This window comes from Desmodus rotundus, chromosome 1 (assembly GCF_022682495.2).
Source record: "Desmodus rotundus isolate HL8 chromosome 1, HLdesRot8A.1, whole genome shotgun sequence".
Taxonomy (NCBI): domain Eukaryota; kingdom Metazoa; phylum Chordata; class Mammalia; order Chiroptera; family Phyllostomidae; genus Desmodus; species Desmodus rotundus.
The window spans coordinates 27,323,341-27,341,070 of NC_071387.1; the positions used below are offsets into that span (position 1 = coordinate 27,323,341).

The window sequence follows — 17,730 nt, forward strand, 5'->3', positions numbered from 1 at the left end:
ATTATAATATCACACAAAAAGTAGTTTCACTGGCCTAAAATTCCTCTGTGTTCTGCTGATTCATCGATCTCTGCCCTCTGTACTCTGGACACTGATCTTTTTACTATCTCCATAGTTTTGCCTTTTTTTTGCCTTGTTCTCATATGGTGTCATATAGTCAGAAACAAATAGCATGGAGCCTTACAGGTTGACTTCTTTCACTTTGTAATAGGCATTTCTGTTTCCTCTGTATCATTTCATGGCTTAATAGTTTATTTCTTTTTAGTGCTGAATAACATTCCATTGTATGGATGTACCACAGTTTATCTGTCTGTCCACTGAATTCAGGAGGGACATCTTGTTTACTTCCCGGTTTTGGCAATTATGAATAAAACTGCTCTAAACATCCACGTGCAGGTTTTTGAGTGAATGTAAGTTCTCAGTTCCTGAGTAGACACCGAAGAGCGCAATTGCTGGATTGTGCGGTAGGCATATGTTTAGTTTTGTAACAAACAGCCAAACTGTCTTCCAGAGTGGCTGTATCATTTTGCATTCCCAACAGCAGTGAATGAGAGTCTCTGTTACTCCACAACTTTGTTAGCATTTGGTGTTGTCAGAGTACTAGATTTTGGCCATTCCAATAGGTGTGTAGCGGTATCTCATTTTAATTTGCATTTCCTTGATGACATATGATGTGGAGCATCTTTTCACATCCTTAATTTGCCACCCGTATGTCTTTGGTGAGGTGTTGCTAAAGGTCTTTGGCCCATTTTTAAATCAGGTTGTTTGTTTTCTTATTGTGGAGTTTTAAGAGTTCTTTGTATATTTTGGGTAACAGTCCTTTATCTGATAATGTCTTTTGTAAATCTTTTCTCCTCATCTTTGGCTTGTCATATTCCTCTCTTGACATTGTCTTTTGCAGAGTAGAAATTTTTTAATTTAATTAAGTACAGCTCATCGGTTCACCTTTTCATGGATCATGCCTTTCATGTTGTATCTAAAAAGTCATCACCAAACCCAAGGTCATCTAGATTTTTTCCTGTGTTACCTTTTAGGAGTTTTATCATTTTGTGTTTTCACATTTGGGTCTGTGCATTTTTGTGCAGGGTGTAAGGTCTGTGTCTAGGTTCACTTTTTGCATGTGGATGTTCAGTTGTTACAGCACCATTGTTGAAAAGGCTGTTTTTCCTCCATTGTACTTACTGCCTTTGCTTCTTTGTCAAAGATCAGTTGACTCTATTTATGTGGGTCTGATTCTCTCTGTTCTCTCGTTCTCTGTTTTTTCTCATCGATCCGTTTGTGTATTCTTTTGCCAATAGCACATTATCTTTATTACCATAGCATTATAGTGAGTCTTGAAGTTGAGTTGCGTCAGTCTCCAATTTTGTTCTTGTCCTTCAATATTGTGTCGGCTATTCCAGATCTTACGGCTTTCCATGTACTCTATAGTCCATTTCTCAGTAGCCACAAAAATGACTTGCTGGAATTTCTATTAGGTTTGCATTGAGTCTATAGATCAATTTGGAAAGAAGTGACCTTGACAATTTTCAGTTTTTCTGGAATAACTATCCATATGTTTAGTCCTTCTTTGATTTTCTTCATTGGAATTTTGTAGTTTTCCTCATAGAGATCTTGTAGATATTTTGTTAGTTTGTACTAGAGACTTCATTTTGGGGCAGTGCCAATTTAAATGGTACTGTGCTTTGAATTCAAATTTTACTTATTCATTGCTGGTATATAGGGAAACAGTAGACTTTTGTATATTAATGTTGTCTTTTGCAACCTGGCCAAAATAGTGTATTAATTTGGGGAATTTTTTTTTGTCAATTCTTTTGGATTTTCAACATTATATTATCATGTCATCTGCAAACAAGGACACTTTCATTTCTTTATATTGAGTCATATTGAGACGCATTAATATCTGGTTGTTCCACTTTCAGTGATTAAGATTGTTCAATAACAGTGTCGATGCAGTTCTGCATTAAGATTAACTCAAAGCTTCTTGAAAGCCTAGGCAAAAAGAGAGTATGACATACTATGTAATTCTCAGTGTTCAGTGCCCAGTGGTTATCTTCTTTTAAGAACAGACCAATTTTGCTGGAATTAGGGATAACTCTTAAAATACTTGAGCATGAGCATCTCTCTCTTTCTTTTAATTAATCAGAAAGTGAAATTTTTGATAATCTTGATACATCTAATATAAACATCTGTGTGATATTATTTGCACCCTACCCCCAGTGCCTAGCACAGTGTCTGGCACATAATAGATGACCAGTGAACTATTTGTGGAACGAGAGAGTAACTAACAAAAGAATGTATGTAGGCTCTCTTAAGGGAACTTTCTTTTATCAGGCATCCTGGGCAAAAATTACAGTGTAGCACAAAGAAAGCCATCATTTTTTTTTTTCTTAACATCTATTTGCAAGTACTTGTTCTGGACTGTTACTTACAAGATCCAGTGCAAGGTACTAGTTGGGAGACAGTGATGAAAGGAACAATATCACACACACACATATACTACCCCCCACCCCCGGGTTCCAGAGTGTGTATGGAAAAAGAAATAAACAATTCTCATCTTGAATTTTTTCTCAGTTCCCGTGCTTTGTTAGTACCACCATTGCTAGAAGTTTGGGTTTAGAGGAACAGTATATAGTGACTTTAAGACAAAAATCTTTCCACACATTGAGAAGTTCATTCCTCATTCTCAAAAGCTTTTTTATAACAAGAGCATTCTTCTCTGAAGGTCAGAGAAGTACATTGTCTATTCCAGATAAATTAGTTCATCCCATTTTTAGAATACAGTGAAGGACAAAACACAGATGACTTTAGTTTTTAATGGAAATCTATGCACAACCACATAACTGATATGCAGGAAAAAGTATGAATTGCAACAAATTCCTCTTTTTTCTTTTCTATGGTTGCTTTTACTGGTATAATTAGAGTTTAGGGATTATATTATCTATATTTGAATTTTTTTTTTGCATAGAATGTTTTTCCAAACATGTTTGCACCCACCATATTTTAAGTTATTTAATGAAGAATGTTGTAATTGTTCTGTTTCCTTATAAAAGCAGATTGGTTCTCAACTTGTCTAAATGGGTTGCACTGATATTGTAGGAAGGTTGGTTGTTATCACTGAGTAATTTAAGGGTTAAAGTAGCTTGCCCGTGTTATTCTATACTTAGTCCTATTTTTCTCCTCTCTTTGAACTTCTAGTTCATTATAATGCTTCTGGGAATACTAACAGTGAAATGTGCCTTGATTGATAACTCAGCTTCAAGGCTCTTATACTGCCTGTCAGCCGCAGCTACTTTTCTCCTGGGACCTTTCATATCTCTTAGCTCCTTCCAGCCGCAAACCTCTGGGCTTCTGCTGCCTACCAGCTAAATGCAGGACTGAGAGTGAGAGAAGTGGCCTCAGGTATAAGAAGCAGTCTGGGTCCCATGGCTTTGGGACATCAGGTGGGAGGCTGCTTTGTCGATCTGGACTAGAAATGGAAGGGAGCCGGTGCATCCCTTCTCGCTACAGGAGAGACATAGTTTTGTAGAGGGCTTTGAGAAGCTCCCAACAGAAAGCACATAAATGAAAGATGTCATAAAAGTACACTAAGCTGTTAATGCAAAATGCCCAGCAGGTGTAATCCCAGTGGAGAACAGTAATGCCACAGCGAAGGAAACATCTTCTATTGAAACTTCTATTTTATATCAGTGATTTTGATGCAGAAATATCTAAGCAAAAGTCAGTATGCTTTTAGAAATTAATATCTATGTAAGTTTCCAATAAGATGACAGATTCTACATGTTCTAAAAATCTCACTAATTTGCATGTCAATACAGAATTCTCACAGATGAGTCTTACTTGTTCTTGTGTTCATATTTGAGGACCAGAAAACATTGTACAAGGTTTAAAATGAATTTACTACATGCTTGTTTGTAGAGTCAAAAGCTTTGTTCTCTTAAGCAGTGTTTCTGGAACTCTGACGTGCATGGGAATCTCTTGAGGATCTTGTCAAAATAGAGATTCTGATTCAGTAGGTCTGGGGTGGGGCCTGATACTCTGCATTTTTCACAAACTCTCACGTGATGCCAGAGCTGCTGGCTCAGGGGCCATTATTTGAATTGCAAGATTTTAAGATACTGAGCTTTCAAGCAAACTCACTCACTGGAAATATTATCTTGTTTTCTAAACTGATTTACTAAGATTTTCTGATAAACCACTTAAAACCTAGCAAACACTCTTGTAACTATAAATGTTGCTAACAGAAATAATATTTAATAATCTCTTCAGCCTGATACTTTATTAGCTTCTGATCCTGAGAGTCCCAAATCATGTATTTTCATGACTGAATTAACATCCTTAAAATAGGACTGTACAAAAAGTACTGGAGTTTTATCTACTGACATAACATGGCTGTTCTTAAATGTGGGTATTCCCCATGCTGAGATGTCTGGACGTCATGCCCAAGCACAGCTTAGGGAACCAGAGGGTGTCCCTAGGGGTTCATGACAGCTCTTAAACTGTGAGGTAGAGGGTTTCTGCGGTGGGTGGGAGGGTTGCTTCGGAGATGCCCTCTAAATCTGAGTCTGTGAATCATTACCTAGTGTGCTTTTTGCCACTATGTTATTAAAAACAAGTTTTAATGTAGACTTCATCCCTATTTTTTGACCTTATTGTCTTCAAACATGGTAAAAGTGTTTGTGGGCTGTTGGAGTTGAGAAAAGAGGGAAAGATGTTCAGAAATGGAAACAGCCAACTGGGTTCAGAGGAGAGAAATGAGTCACTATTGTCTGGGACAATCAAGACAGTCTTTAGAGAGAAGGTAGCTTTTGAACTGGGTCTAGGTGTTCCAAGCAGAGGACACTGCACGAACCAAGTATGGAGGCAAGCCATTAAGAAGACACCTTTTAGGAATTGCAGGCACTGTAGATGCCTTGCATGCTTGAATTTGTAATCTACAGGATTTGGACCATTTGCAAGTTACCTTTGAAGGGTCATTTAGTAATTTTTCTGAGTTACTGATTTTATACCCTTGCTGAGAGCCTAGTGTTTAAAGTGAATGAATGAAGCTAGTGATTGGTTTAACATTATATCTCAGCCCCTATGTATTCCTCTCTACTCTCATTCCATTTTTCAATTTACTGTATGTTTTATGGGAGGACATTGTATGTTTATTAATAATTTAGGATTTGTTAAGAGCTTGTTACAATTCCTCCCAATTGCTGAAGGACTGCTGCAAATAGAGTGGCCATATAACTTACTGCCCAAACCAGGACCCTTTCGATAAGGGGTGGCACTGTTAATAATGTTTCAGGGCATCAGGCATAAACTGGGTTTGTCTCAAGCTCGACTATATGGCCACCCAGATTTGTTGGTTGGAGTGTAGATGGGGAGCAGGAGAATGTGACTTAGGAAGGCTAGTTTGTGAGTGGTCCTAAATGCCAGGCTGAGGAGTTGGGCTTTTATATTGCAGACAGTGAAAAACCCCTGGAGGTTTTTATTGGGCAGAGGAATGAATGTGTGCAAATCAGCATTCAGAAAGATTAGCCGGGCCTCTATGGGCAGGTTGGGTTGAAGGGAATGTCTTAGTAGTTCCCATTAAGGGTATATTTGAATGGTAAAACTTGAATGATCTTAATATACTAGGGAAATTTATTGATTGATAAAATTATAAACACAGAAGCTTCAATAATTCCCTTCCAATATGTATTATGATGTTAGCTCGTCTTCTGAAGAAGATCCTGTTGGGCTAGTGACTTACTCAGTTCACGTTTTTCCTAAAGGAGTGGCACTGGGGCTTCACAGCGAGTGCCGGAGCATTTTGAATGTGCTACTGTTGTGGCCTGCGTATTTGTTAGTACTGTAGCAAAGTTTGACCTAACACTGAGAGTGCTTAATAAAAAACCTTCCCGCAATTTATTTCTAAAATATACCTTTTATCACATAATCATATTTTCATTTTATCTGGTTTCAACTTGATGACTAATTTAGAGTTTTAATTTCACAGTAACTCCTATTTCCCTAACCTACATTTTCCCTTTTCCTACCCCTATGGAGTAGATCAGGCTTTTGAGAAAGAAAAGGCATTTTCTACCAGGAAAAACACACAGAGGTTCATGGAAAAGGACTCCATGATTGAAGGACTAATTATGCAGTAGTGGAGAAGAGGACACTCTAGGTGGAGGGAACCATGCACACAGAGACATGGAAGCAGAAAAATTGTGGGGCGTGTTTTGGGAAAAGTAGCTGGCTGCTAGGTGGCCTCAAAAGTGCTCTGGAAATACACCCAGGGTACTGCCATTACCAGCCAGGTAGGGGTTGTGGAAGGTACCAGGAAATCTAAGGAAGGAAAAGCTTTGTAGTTCCCAAAGATACATAATGTTTGAAATCCATGTATTGGAAGAAAATATTCTTTACCTGCTGAAGAAGCTCCTATTTAAAGCTAGACTGTCACTTTATTTTTTAAAAATGAATTTGGGTACAATATTCACCATTTCATTGATGTGCCTTCATATAAAATTATATCATTAGACGTAGCTCAGACTGGGATGTTTGACATTTGGTGTAAGAAACGCATGTGGAAGGAATTTATCTAATGACTTACAGAAGGTTATTAGAGATGCCTCTGAGTTTTTTGGGCAAGCAAATGAGCTAATGAACTGAAGAGAATGACTAATTTGTAAAATAGTTCATGTTTATATGTGTATATATATTTGCATACGTTGTCTAAATATTCCGTTATTAGAGGCTATATTCTCCATGACTACTGAGATCTTCCATTCAAAATTTCTGTGTAGAATTTTGCTGTTTCTTTTCTTTTTAAAAAAGATTTTATTTATTTTTAGAGAGAGGGGAAGGGAAGGAGAAAGAGAAGGAGAGAAACATCAGTGTGTGGTTGCCTCTCGCGCACCCCAAACTGAGGACCTGGCCTGCAACCCAGGATGTGCCCTGACTGGGAATTGAACTGGTGACCCTTTGACTCACAGGCCTGCACTCAGTCCACTGAGCTATACCAGCCTTGGCTGCTGTTTCTTTTTTAAAAATAAACATAAAATCTTACTTCAAGTCTAAATTTAAAAATTAAATTAATGACGCCCCTCATTCCTTCCTGATTTAGAGCTACTTGTCTTTATTTTACTTAAATGCTGTAGCATTTGCACATAAAGGTTTCTCCAGGAAAACCTTGTTTCTGCCCAGGGCTGATATGAAAAGAAGCAATTTGTCAGACTAGTGGAGCTTGCTAACAATTCAAATCAACAACCTGTCTTTCCCTTAATACTGTATATTAATAGAAATGTTAATGATAATCACCTCCTTTACACCCTACAGGGAGCAGAGATTGTTGGGTCAGAGAGTTTTCTTGCTTTGGGCCCTGTAACCACAATAGTTAGCTGATTAGTCTTATCAGTTGCATGCTTATTAGCACATCATTTATACAGCCAAATTGATCGTTGGTTCATCATTTTTGTCGTTACCTACCATGTAAAAGCAATTAAATTTAGAATATAGTTCTCTGTAAACATATATTTTGATAGGTGATAACTATTCAAAAATGGGCTTCCTCGGATTGTACAACTAACATCATTATTATGTCTTTATTTTCCACATTTTTCACCCTTCATTACACCGCCACTAGTTGGAGAGCCCCTTGAGGTAGAGTGTGCCTGTACCTTGTCTGATGCATTTGTGCCCTCAGTAGTACCTAGTAGACACCCTATAAATATAAGTGACTGTTGAGTTATCTAATGCCTTGACTTTGGCAATGACCAACTTTGTTGCTTTATGATATTTTTGCATCATCATCTTGAATTATTTTTCAATATACAGTCTTGCTGACCAATATAATTGGCAGTCCTGGCTGCGTGACTTGTGTCCCATACACCAAAAGGTTGTGTGTTCGATTCCCAGTCAGGGCACATACCTAGGTTTCAGGTTCCATCCTCAGTTGATGTGCAAATAGGAGGCAGCCAAATGCTGTTTCTCTCACATCAATGTTTCTCTACCTCTGTCTCTCTCTCCCCTTCCTTTTTCTCTAAAAAGCAATGAAAAAATGTCTTCAGGTGAGGATTAAAACAAAACAAAATACAACCAAAAAAAGAAAAAAAAAAAAAAAACAAGAAAGCAGGACCAAAAGCCTTACATACATCACCAAACAGAATTATAGCTCTCAGAAATGTAATCTTAACCAATCAGGAATGCCTGATAAGCACTAGTTAGGTAATCTGCCTGCTAGACTCCTGCCACCCCCTAAAGGAAGATAACTTTGTAATAATCAACTCACTTTTTTTGCCTAGTTAAAACTTCCTTGGTCCTGCCCCCTGCTGCCCATAATCTTTTATTTTGTACAGCTTGGAGCTCTTTTTATCTGCTACATTGGATGCCTCCTGATTTGAACTGATATTTGCTCAAATAAACTCCTAAAAATTTTAATATGCCTTAGTTTATCTTTTAAAGGTTACACAGTTATCTAGAGCTTCTGTACACTGATCAGGGAAGGATGTTAGTTGAGGTGTGGATAGTAAGTAATGACTAGTGAGGGAAGTCTGATCAGTTACTGAGGTGTTAAAAGTAATGAAATTAGTTATATGGGCCAAATATTCAGGGATTTAAAATGATCTAGTTTACTTTCAGGATAGTATAATTTATTGGTGGGTAGCAGAAATACTAGTTAGTTTTTGGCTACACTATTGTGGCAACTTGAAAAATAAGTCTAGCATTATTAGGCTTTTTCTAAGAAACGAATAAATTTATAGCAGTATTTCAGGTAATTAGCTGGCCTTATTTACTAGCATCAACATGTCTCTTTATACCATTTAGAAACTGAATTATAGGTAAATTATAAAACTTTTGAGTTGTAACTGTTGTGAATTGTGAAGTGTCCATAAAATGGGTGGGCAAAGGAGTAGTCTTTAGTGCCCTGATTGGGACCTGACAGGAGTTTTCACTCAGTAAAGAGCGATGGCTCAGTGATTGAAGTTCCACATACAAGCCGTGGTTTGAACAAAAAGCTGTCCAGGCATCAAAACACATAGTGTATTAAAGATGGAACCTAAAGATAAAATACACTAGATATTACTTTTTAAAATAAGTGAACAATTGCTGATTTAGTGTGACATTGTATTTTTTCTTGGTCTTGTGGATGGCAAGCTGAGATTTCTTCCATGAACTTTATGTTTCAGACACATCAAAGTGGAAGCAAAACATTCTTACTCTCTTGTTAATAGGCTTTCACTTAATATATTGTTACCACCAGTGAGTAAAGATGAGGCAAGAAGGGCTTTTGGATCACAATTAGAAGTCTTTTTAAATTCTCTTCATTATTTTGTTTTGTTTTAGAAACATGGTAGGATAGAATCAGCAAACTTAGCTTTGGTTTTATATTCTTTCAAAACTGGTAATCATCTGGCAATTTTTTCCTTTTGGTGCTGTAGAGATAAAGTTGTTGAAAGTATTCCAAAGAGTGAGAAAATTCTCCATTTACTTAGTTACTTAGAAATAATCTCTTTTGTATATTTGAAAGTATAGGAAGTCTTATTTGACTAGTTACCAGGCTTGAGAAGTTGTACTTCTCCAATTTCATTGATTGTAGTGAAGGGTTAGAGTAGGTGATACAGAGTAAAACCAACTGATGGATGATTTTGTAACTAAGAAATGAAACCAACTTTATTCATAAATTTTCTCTTTAGACTTTCTGCATTATTTGCCTTTTGTGGGAACATTCATTAATTTCACTTTTCTGAAATTTCCAGGTAACTTGGGTTTTTACTCCTGTAACAACTGAAATAACAAGTCTTGATACAGAAAATATAGATGACATTTTAAGTAAGTACTTCGATATCTTTTAAGTACACTTTCTTCTCTATAAATAGAGTTAGTTTATATACAAAAATAAAATAAAATCTCAATTATCTGGGACAATTGAGCTGGCGTTCTGATTAATTCCATGGTTTACTGAATTAACAAAGCACTTCTGGTTTTAATTTTTAGTAAAATCTCTTTTAATTTTACTTGTGTTGCTTTTACTTGTGCTTTTACTTTTACTTGTGTTGCAAGTAAACTTTTAGTCCTGTTTTATTTCTCTGCCTTGTCATAAATACCACTCCTAACAATCCTTAAAGTATTTTGCTACTTAGAGGCCAGCAGTTTTCACTGTGCGGTACTAAATGTTAATGACTTTAGGACACAGCTAAGTTTGTTTGTGTCTTTAAACTGTTAACTAAGTCACCTACTCTGATCTCTTCTATTGTCACTGGTCCAGTGAAATTCAGTGTTTCACTGAATACTTTGTTCACTGCCTGTGTGCTTGTGGATACAATTAACTTTGGATAAAACATTTTTTTGTTCCTAAAAGTAGTAGGGAAGGTGGTAATATGGTTGACAGAAAATCACGATTTAGGAGATTGCAGAAAATCTGCAATTTGCATAGATGATTTTTTTAACCACTCCATTCCAACCTACTGATTTGAGCAGAACAAACCCAAAAATTAAATAGCGGTAAAGGGGATTTATTTATCAAGCACCACACACTGTTTTATGTTCTTGGAACTGGTTTTAAGTGCTAAAAGTCTACCTCCATGTTATGGGCTCTCTTTAGAGCAAATGTTCTATAAACTTTAGCATATATCACAATCACCTGGAGATTTATTACTATCTGTATTGCAGGCCTGACCCCCAGTTTCTGATAGAAACTGTTAGACTCCACCTAAGAATTTGCATTTCTGTGTGTTCCTATGTGATGCTGGTGCTTCTTGGTTTGGGGACCACAGTTTGTGAACCACTGTTTTAGAGTGAATAAGCAAAAGCTAAAAAAGGAAGAAAAGAATTGAAACACATATTTTCACTCCTTTACTCTTCAAAATTCTAGAATATCTTTGTGTTTTATTTTTGTGAGTCCTTGAGGAGTTTTTGTTTGTATTAGGTTTAGGGGAAAGGAATGAATATATCTTTCTTATGTCTTCATATTTGGATATGCAAATGATACTAAGTTATTTTTGCAACAGAAGGTAACTGTTAACTGGATAGGAACCAGAAAGAATACATTTTACCCAATACCATTAGTAGTAGATTATGTGTTTCAACTAGATGGGGCATCGTAGCTTAGTTATTTTATCCAGGTCTGTTCTGTCAAATAGGATTTTACTTGCAGAGCTAATTCTCAGTTATTTGTAAATATGGAAGGTCAAAAATGGATTATGAAATTGTTCATGACCCTATGCATGGGTTTCTAAGCAAGAGGTAATTTATCATTATGTATTTTTAGTGGGCCCTTACAATGGAAAAAAACCATGATGAAAACCACATCTTTAATTATGTGAAAATTATGTAGACACAAATAACTTAGGTTGTTTGGTTTTGTTTTTCAATTTCAGACAATGCTGATGTTGCTTTAGTAAATTTTTATGCTGACTGGTAAGTAATAATCTTATGTCTGTGGTTTAACTTGCTAAAGGTGAAATTTTTCTTTGGTAGAAAGGGGTGAGTGGGTAGCCTTTTTCTTTTGTGAGACAGTATTCCATACACAAAATCAACTGAGGTTCATTCACAATGAGGGAGCTTAATTTGGTGAGCATTATGTTTTAAGAGAGAAATATACCCGATTCCATTATCCCACTCTTAAAATAAAAGCAGGTAACATAAAAACTGAAATCTCTCCCCCTCTCTCCCTCTCCCTCTCCCTCTTAACCCCTTCCCCACCCCCCCCACCCCCCGTCACATACACACATACCACACACAGGAGTGTACGTTGCAATTCTGTTTTTTCCTGCTAGAGGAAGTAGGGCAGTGTTTGCAGGTGAGGATGTGGGCGTGGCAAGTTTAGAAGGAAAATAATATTGACACTTTAAAATGTATACCATCTATTACTAGTTGTAGGAAGCCTGCGTCCCTGTCTGAATCAGATCTGTCTTCTGTGTTCCTATAGTACCCTGTGTACCACTTCCTTTTTCTTACTCCATTGTTCTGTCTTTTCTCTTTATGTCCTAGCAAACCCACTGTGAGGGCAGAGATATGTCTTACTCAGTATTCCCAGCATCTAGAACAAGAGCATCAGAGGTAGTAGACGTTCAACAATGTGGCTTTGGGACAGGAAGGAGGGAGTTCCAGCTAGTGACAAGTTGGAGATACTCACGTAGTCCTTATTCCTAAACAATCTATGTCTTATCTGACCCTCTGAGGTTTGCCACCTCCTAGTTAGCACTACCCTTTTTCAGGCCATAGTCCTGTACTTTGCCTAGATTCCTGGGACAGTCTTCTAATTTATTTTCGGTGCCTCTGGTTTTCTGTGTCTCCATTCTCTTTTTCTACAGAGTAAACCAGAATGGTCATTCCTAAAATGCACATTGGATCAGTTTACCCTTTATCTTAAAACCCCAATTGGTTTTCTTTCTTTTAAGATTTTATTTATTTGTTTAAAATTTTTTTTATTCTTCAATTATTGTTGCCCCATTTTTTGCCCATCGCTCTCCCCTACCCTACACCCCTCCCACATTGAGTCCTCCCCTGCCACCTGTTGTCCTTGTCCATGTGTCCTTTATGCATGTTCCTTGACTGGACCCTTCTTTCCCCCATTATCTCCCTCTCCGCTCCCATCTGGTCACTGTCAGTTTGTTCTTTATTTCCTTGTCTCTGGTTCTATTTTGCTTGCTTGTTTTGTTGATTAGGTTCCACTTATAGGTGAGATCATATGGTATTGTCTTTTACTGCCTGGCTTATTTCACTTAGTGTAATGCTCTCCAGTTCCATCCATGCTGTTGCAAAGGGGTAGGAGCTCCTTTTTTCTTTCTGCTGTGTAGCAATCCATTGTGTAAAGGTACCACAGTTTTTTGATCCACTATTTACTGATGGGCACTGAGGTTGTTTCCAGCAGTTGGCTATTGTAAATTGTGCTGCTATGAACATTGGGGTGCCTAGGTTCTTTTGGATTGGTGTTTCAGGGTTCTTAGTATATAATCCCAACAGGAATCACTGGGTCAAAAGGTAGTTCCATTTTTAGTTTTTTGAGGAAATTCCATACTGTTTTCCATAGTGGCTGCACCAGTCTGCATTCCCACCAACAGTGCACAAATGTTCCCTTTTCTACACATCCTCCCCAGCACTTGTTTGTTGATATGTTTATGATGGCCATTCTGACCAGTGTGGAGTGGTACCTCATTGTGAAAACCCTAATTGGTTTTCTTTAGGCAGACTTTAGGTAACCTGGTTCCTTCTTACTTATACAGCTGTATCTCTCTTGCCTTTCTCTACTTCCATATTCTGTCCTAGTTATATTGAATGTTTCAGTTTCTATAATATTCTGTCATCTTTCATCACCTTTAGTCATGGTATTTTCTCTGCCTGAGTGGCCCACTCTTATCTACTTATTTACCTAGTTAAGTTTTAATTATCTTTCAAGCCTTAGATTAGTTGTCACTTTCTCCAGATCACCTTCCTCCTCTCGAGTCAGATTAGGAATGTTTTTTATATCTTCTCATAACACCCTATATTTACCTAACCATAACACTCACGTGCTATATAGTTTAGTTGGTTTGTGAAAAGTTATCACATCTGTCTTTTTTCAACAGTAATCCCGAAGCACTTTGCATAACACTTGGCAGATTAGTATATAATCAACGTTTACTGAATGAATGATGTATAGGTTTGTAATGAACAGTGTTGAAGATATACAGAGAAAATGCCATTTATAAAGTGTAGAATAAAGGTAGCATTTTCAGGGTAAATTAGGTGGAAGCTTATGTGGTCCAGTCCTTTAAGGATAAAATTGAGATCCAAAAGAGTAAATTATTTTCCCAAGGTTACCTGACTAGACTTCAGCAGAGTTAAAACTAGAACGCAGTTCTCTTGATTAAGGGGTTTTATGTGTTGTCAGAAAGAGAAATAGAGTGTTCCACTGACCTTGTTACAAAAACTGAAATGGAAATGTGGGCTAATTGCAGTTATTTGAGAAAACATTTTACTCCCAAATACCTCGAGTTGTTCATGAATTAGTGCTCTTTTATTCAACCGAAAAAAACTTAGGTAATTGGCTGTAGGACATAGACATACACTGTGTAGCCTCAAAGGCTCGATTCTGAGTTCCCTCTGGAAAATATGAATGTGACACAGTTTAAGGAAGAATTCTGTAACAGAGCTGCCTAAAAATACTGATGTGCCTCGGCAGGTAATAAGCCGTAGTAGGCGTTTAATAATTCTGTTATGTGCCAGGATCTTTACATGCATTGTTTTTAATGCTCAGAGCTACCCTGCAGGCAGGTGTTACAATTTCCATTTTAGATTGACTTCATTGAGGCTTGTGCAAAAGGTCATACAGCTAGTAAGGGGTGGAACTGGGATTTAAACTCAGGTATGTCTGACTCCAGAACTTACTATTTTTCTTCACTAGGTCATACTAGTAAGTGTCCCTGCAAAAAGACTTTACCCACTTGGTTGATTTGTAAAAGGTTGATTCAAGCATCAGGTTGGATTCAGGTGACTCTTAAGGTCCTTTTAATAGACTTACTGCTTTTGTTATATTACTTTTATAAGTGTAACTTTACATATGTATGGGAACATGTGTATGAAGGTTCAGTGATATTGCAATTGAACTTCTATTTCATCTCCCACTTCCACCTTTTGGTATTAAAACAGATTCTACTTTAAATAAGAACCTGTGCTTAAATACTTACTGGGCAGCAAACTGGACAATCCAGAAAGAAGGAGCCCTTAATGTGTGTCTTCATCTGAGGCAGGAGGGAGCCTGTGTGCCGCTTCTTTACTAGGCCCCAGCTCACTTCTTGAAGAAAGCGTTAGTCAATCCCTACCCATTGTCTTCCCTGCCCTCCGGCACCCTGTTTTTATCAAACCGTAAGAACCCATAAACCTGTGGTCCTAGCCTCTCTAGTTCCTCCATTCTGTCACTTTATTCATTTAACAGACATCTATTGAAATGCTTATTAGAATATGTAGTCAAATAAGACACGGTCCCTGATGTCCACAGACCCCACCCACCTATCCCAGATGGGAGAGATTTAAGAATGCTAAAAGAGGAAAGAGCCACTTGAAAGCAAGAGATTGAAGATACAGATTGTGTCTACTTGATATATTCTAGGACATCTCCTTAGGAAGTCAGGTGAGTGGGCTAGAAGAGACATATACAAAAAGAAATAGGGAGGAAGAATAAAGTTTGCATCCTTTCATGGCTTTATATTTTTGTTGAATTATAGGTAATATGTACAACATATATGGATTAACTCTTTAGTTCACATGCTTCATTTAAGTACATTTCTTGGTGGAAAATGGCTCTGGAAGCAACACTAGTAATTATAGTTGCTTTTTTTTTTTTATTTAACAAATTCTTAATAACTTTTTCATATGAGAATTGACCATTCAAACCCAGCTGGTTGTGTGCTGATTCTGATTCTTCTTTCTTTTTTGTCAGGTCCTGTAGCATGTATTTGTGAAGTGGTTGGCCTGATTCAGGGACAGTCAGAATTAGAAGTGTTGAGTTTCTGGAATATTTTGGGGTTTGTGCCCCCTCTTAAAAGTAAAAATAGAACAAACCGAAACGACCAGGGAAACATGGACAGGAAGTCTTGTTTAGGGATTTAAGATTTTTTTCTCTTGGACTTAGTATATTTAATATGTTTATAGATACAGAAGCTCATTTTAAGCAGGGGTAAATTGTGAGGGGAAGCAGTTCATTATATACTGTATATCCTTTCTATACAACTTATTTATTTAGTATGCTTACTTGCCTATGAAACTTGATAAAGCTAGTCAGGTAAATTGGTCTAATGTTTGCAATACACCCGCCATTTTAAAGGTTTTTAACAGCAGTCTAAAAATATTCATTATTAGAGAAAGCTATTTAAAAAACATAAATGCCCAAGTCTCAGTAGTTCTAAGTCGAAGTAGACACATCTCAGACGGCTTCTCGCAGGCTTGTTTCCTGGCCTTTACGAGAGATCCTTGGCTGTGTGTTCCGTAGTCTTGGCCATTTTCCTATGGTGAAGAAAAACCCAAAATATTTTAATTATTTGTACAGTTTTGAATTCAAAATTGTCTTCATCTCTGATGAATGACATCAAGATTCATTACTAAATTAACTGTGATTGTCTCAAAAGCTATTCATTGTATATATGGCTAAACATCAATGGATAATAACTGATACGAGGTTTTGTTCAGTCTGCTTTTCAGTTGTAATTGGTATCCTTCTCTGTGCATAGGTGTCGTTTCAGCCAGATGTTGCATCCAATTTTTGAGGAAGCTTCCAATGTTATTAAGGAAGAATATCCAAATGCAAATCAAGTAGTGTTTGCCAGAGTTGATTGTGATCAGCACTGTAAGTACCTCAGTGGGAAGTCTGGAAGACACTGTCCCATCCCCACGTCTCTTACACACACACACACACACACACACACACACACACACACACACCCCTTTTTCAGAAATGCTGTGCTTCACGTGGAGAACAAGTCAGAAAAGTACTAGTGACCTTGCTCTAAATGTTAATACTTAATCTTTTGTACTTATAACACAACTTTCCATTTTGCTGTGTGAAGGGTTTTTTAATTTTATTTTTTTAATTAAAATATGGTAGAATAAGCATATAAGTAGCAAATCATAACTACCAGTGTTTTCTACCAAACCTAATACCAAAATCAAATAAAATTGAAATACAGTTTTAGGGGGGAAAATGATTTCTGTTAGTTTTAGAATCATGCAAAAATATCATTTGTAGTCATGCCAGATAAAATAATCTCAGATTTTTATGTGTTTCTGTTATTTAAAAGGTTCTTTTAAGATTGGCTTAGACTGTCTTTGAGGTATAAATAGCTGTAGTTATTGTTTATAATTATTGAGAGTATTGGGAAGCCTCGGTTAGACTCACTTAAAATCCAGCCTCATGGATTTCGCCTGTCCTAGTGGAGCAGTCTCTAGAAAATCCTCTTGGTTTTCCGTACACAGGACAGATTTCCCTAACCCGAGCTAGTGAGCTTGCAGTAGTGTTTCCTCCCAAGTGCCACCCCATCACACTTGAACTTTCTTCTCTCATGGAACCAAACAAATTGTATTTTGTAGTTCTGGTTCCTGTGTTTCAGTTGTCTTACCAGTTTTAATGTCAATTCTTCAAAGGCAGGCACTTTGTCTTTTCTGCTTTTAGTGTTTTTGTTTAATCTCTTTTAACTGAAGACTAAACTACTCATTAATCTCTGAATCTCAAGAATCTGACAGTTTCTGGGAGATAGAGACGGCTCATTAAAAGCTTGTTACATTGAATTATTGGTAATTGGACTGAATATAGAACTCCCCTACCCGGCATATTTCCTGTCCTTTACCCTTGACAATAAGAATGTGTGTGTGTGCACTAACTTCATTTTACTGATGAGAAAATGGGAATAAAGTGGCTTAACCAATGTCACATAGCTCAGCGTCTAATCAAGCCAGAGTTAGAATTTATATCTGACTGATTGCCTTCACAGACCTACAATAAGTTCTTACTTAATGTTACCTATAGGTTCAGCAACTTGAAGTGGAAGGACTATAACAAAACCAACTGTACTGTAGTCTAGTTGATACAAATAAAGGTTCCTAAGGCACGTCATCAGCGTTGTAGTACAACAGCTTTAGACAGAACGACGTTACTCAAGGATCTGCTATATTTGCTTTTTTTCTGTTCACTTCAACAGACATTCTGGGGATTTACTGGGAAAGTCCTATGCTAGATAGAAATGGCTAACAGCAAAGCATTTCAAAATCTAACAAGCCATACTCCACATT

The 17,730-nt window shown here is 37.1% G+C and overlaps 1 protein-coding gene across 2 annotated transcripts in view; it reads left to right on the plus strand.

The window, feature by feature from the left end:
* Positions 1-17,730, plus strand: part of ERP44 (endoplasmic reticulum protein 44) — a 65,008-nt gene that overhangs the window by 17,980 nt on the left and 29,298 nt on the right. Inside the window, exons 2-4 of one of the 2 annotated variants that reach the window (XM_024560041.3) lie at positions 9,726-9,798; positions 11,346-11,385; positions 16,176-16,291. In XM_024560041.3, the coding sequence (XP_024415809.1) occupies positions 9,726-9,798; positions 11,346-11,385; positions 16,176-16,291 (229 nt within the window). The remainder of the gene's footprint in view (positions 1-9,725; positions 9,799-11,345; positions 11,386-16,175; positions 16,292-17,730) is intronic. The other variant, XM_045195094.3, reaches the window with a different exon arrangement.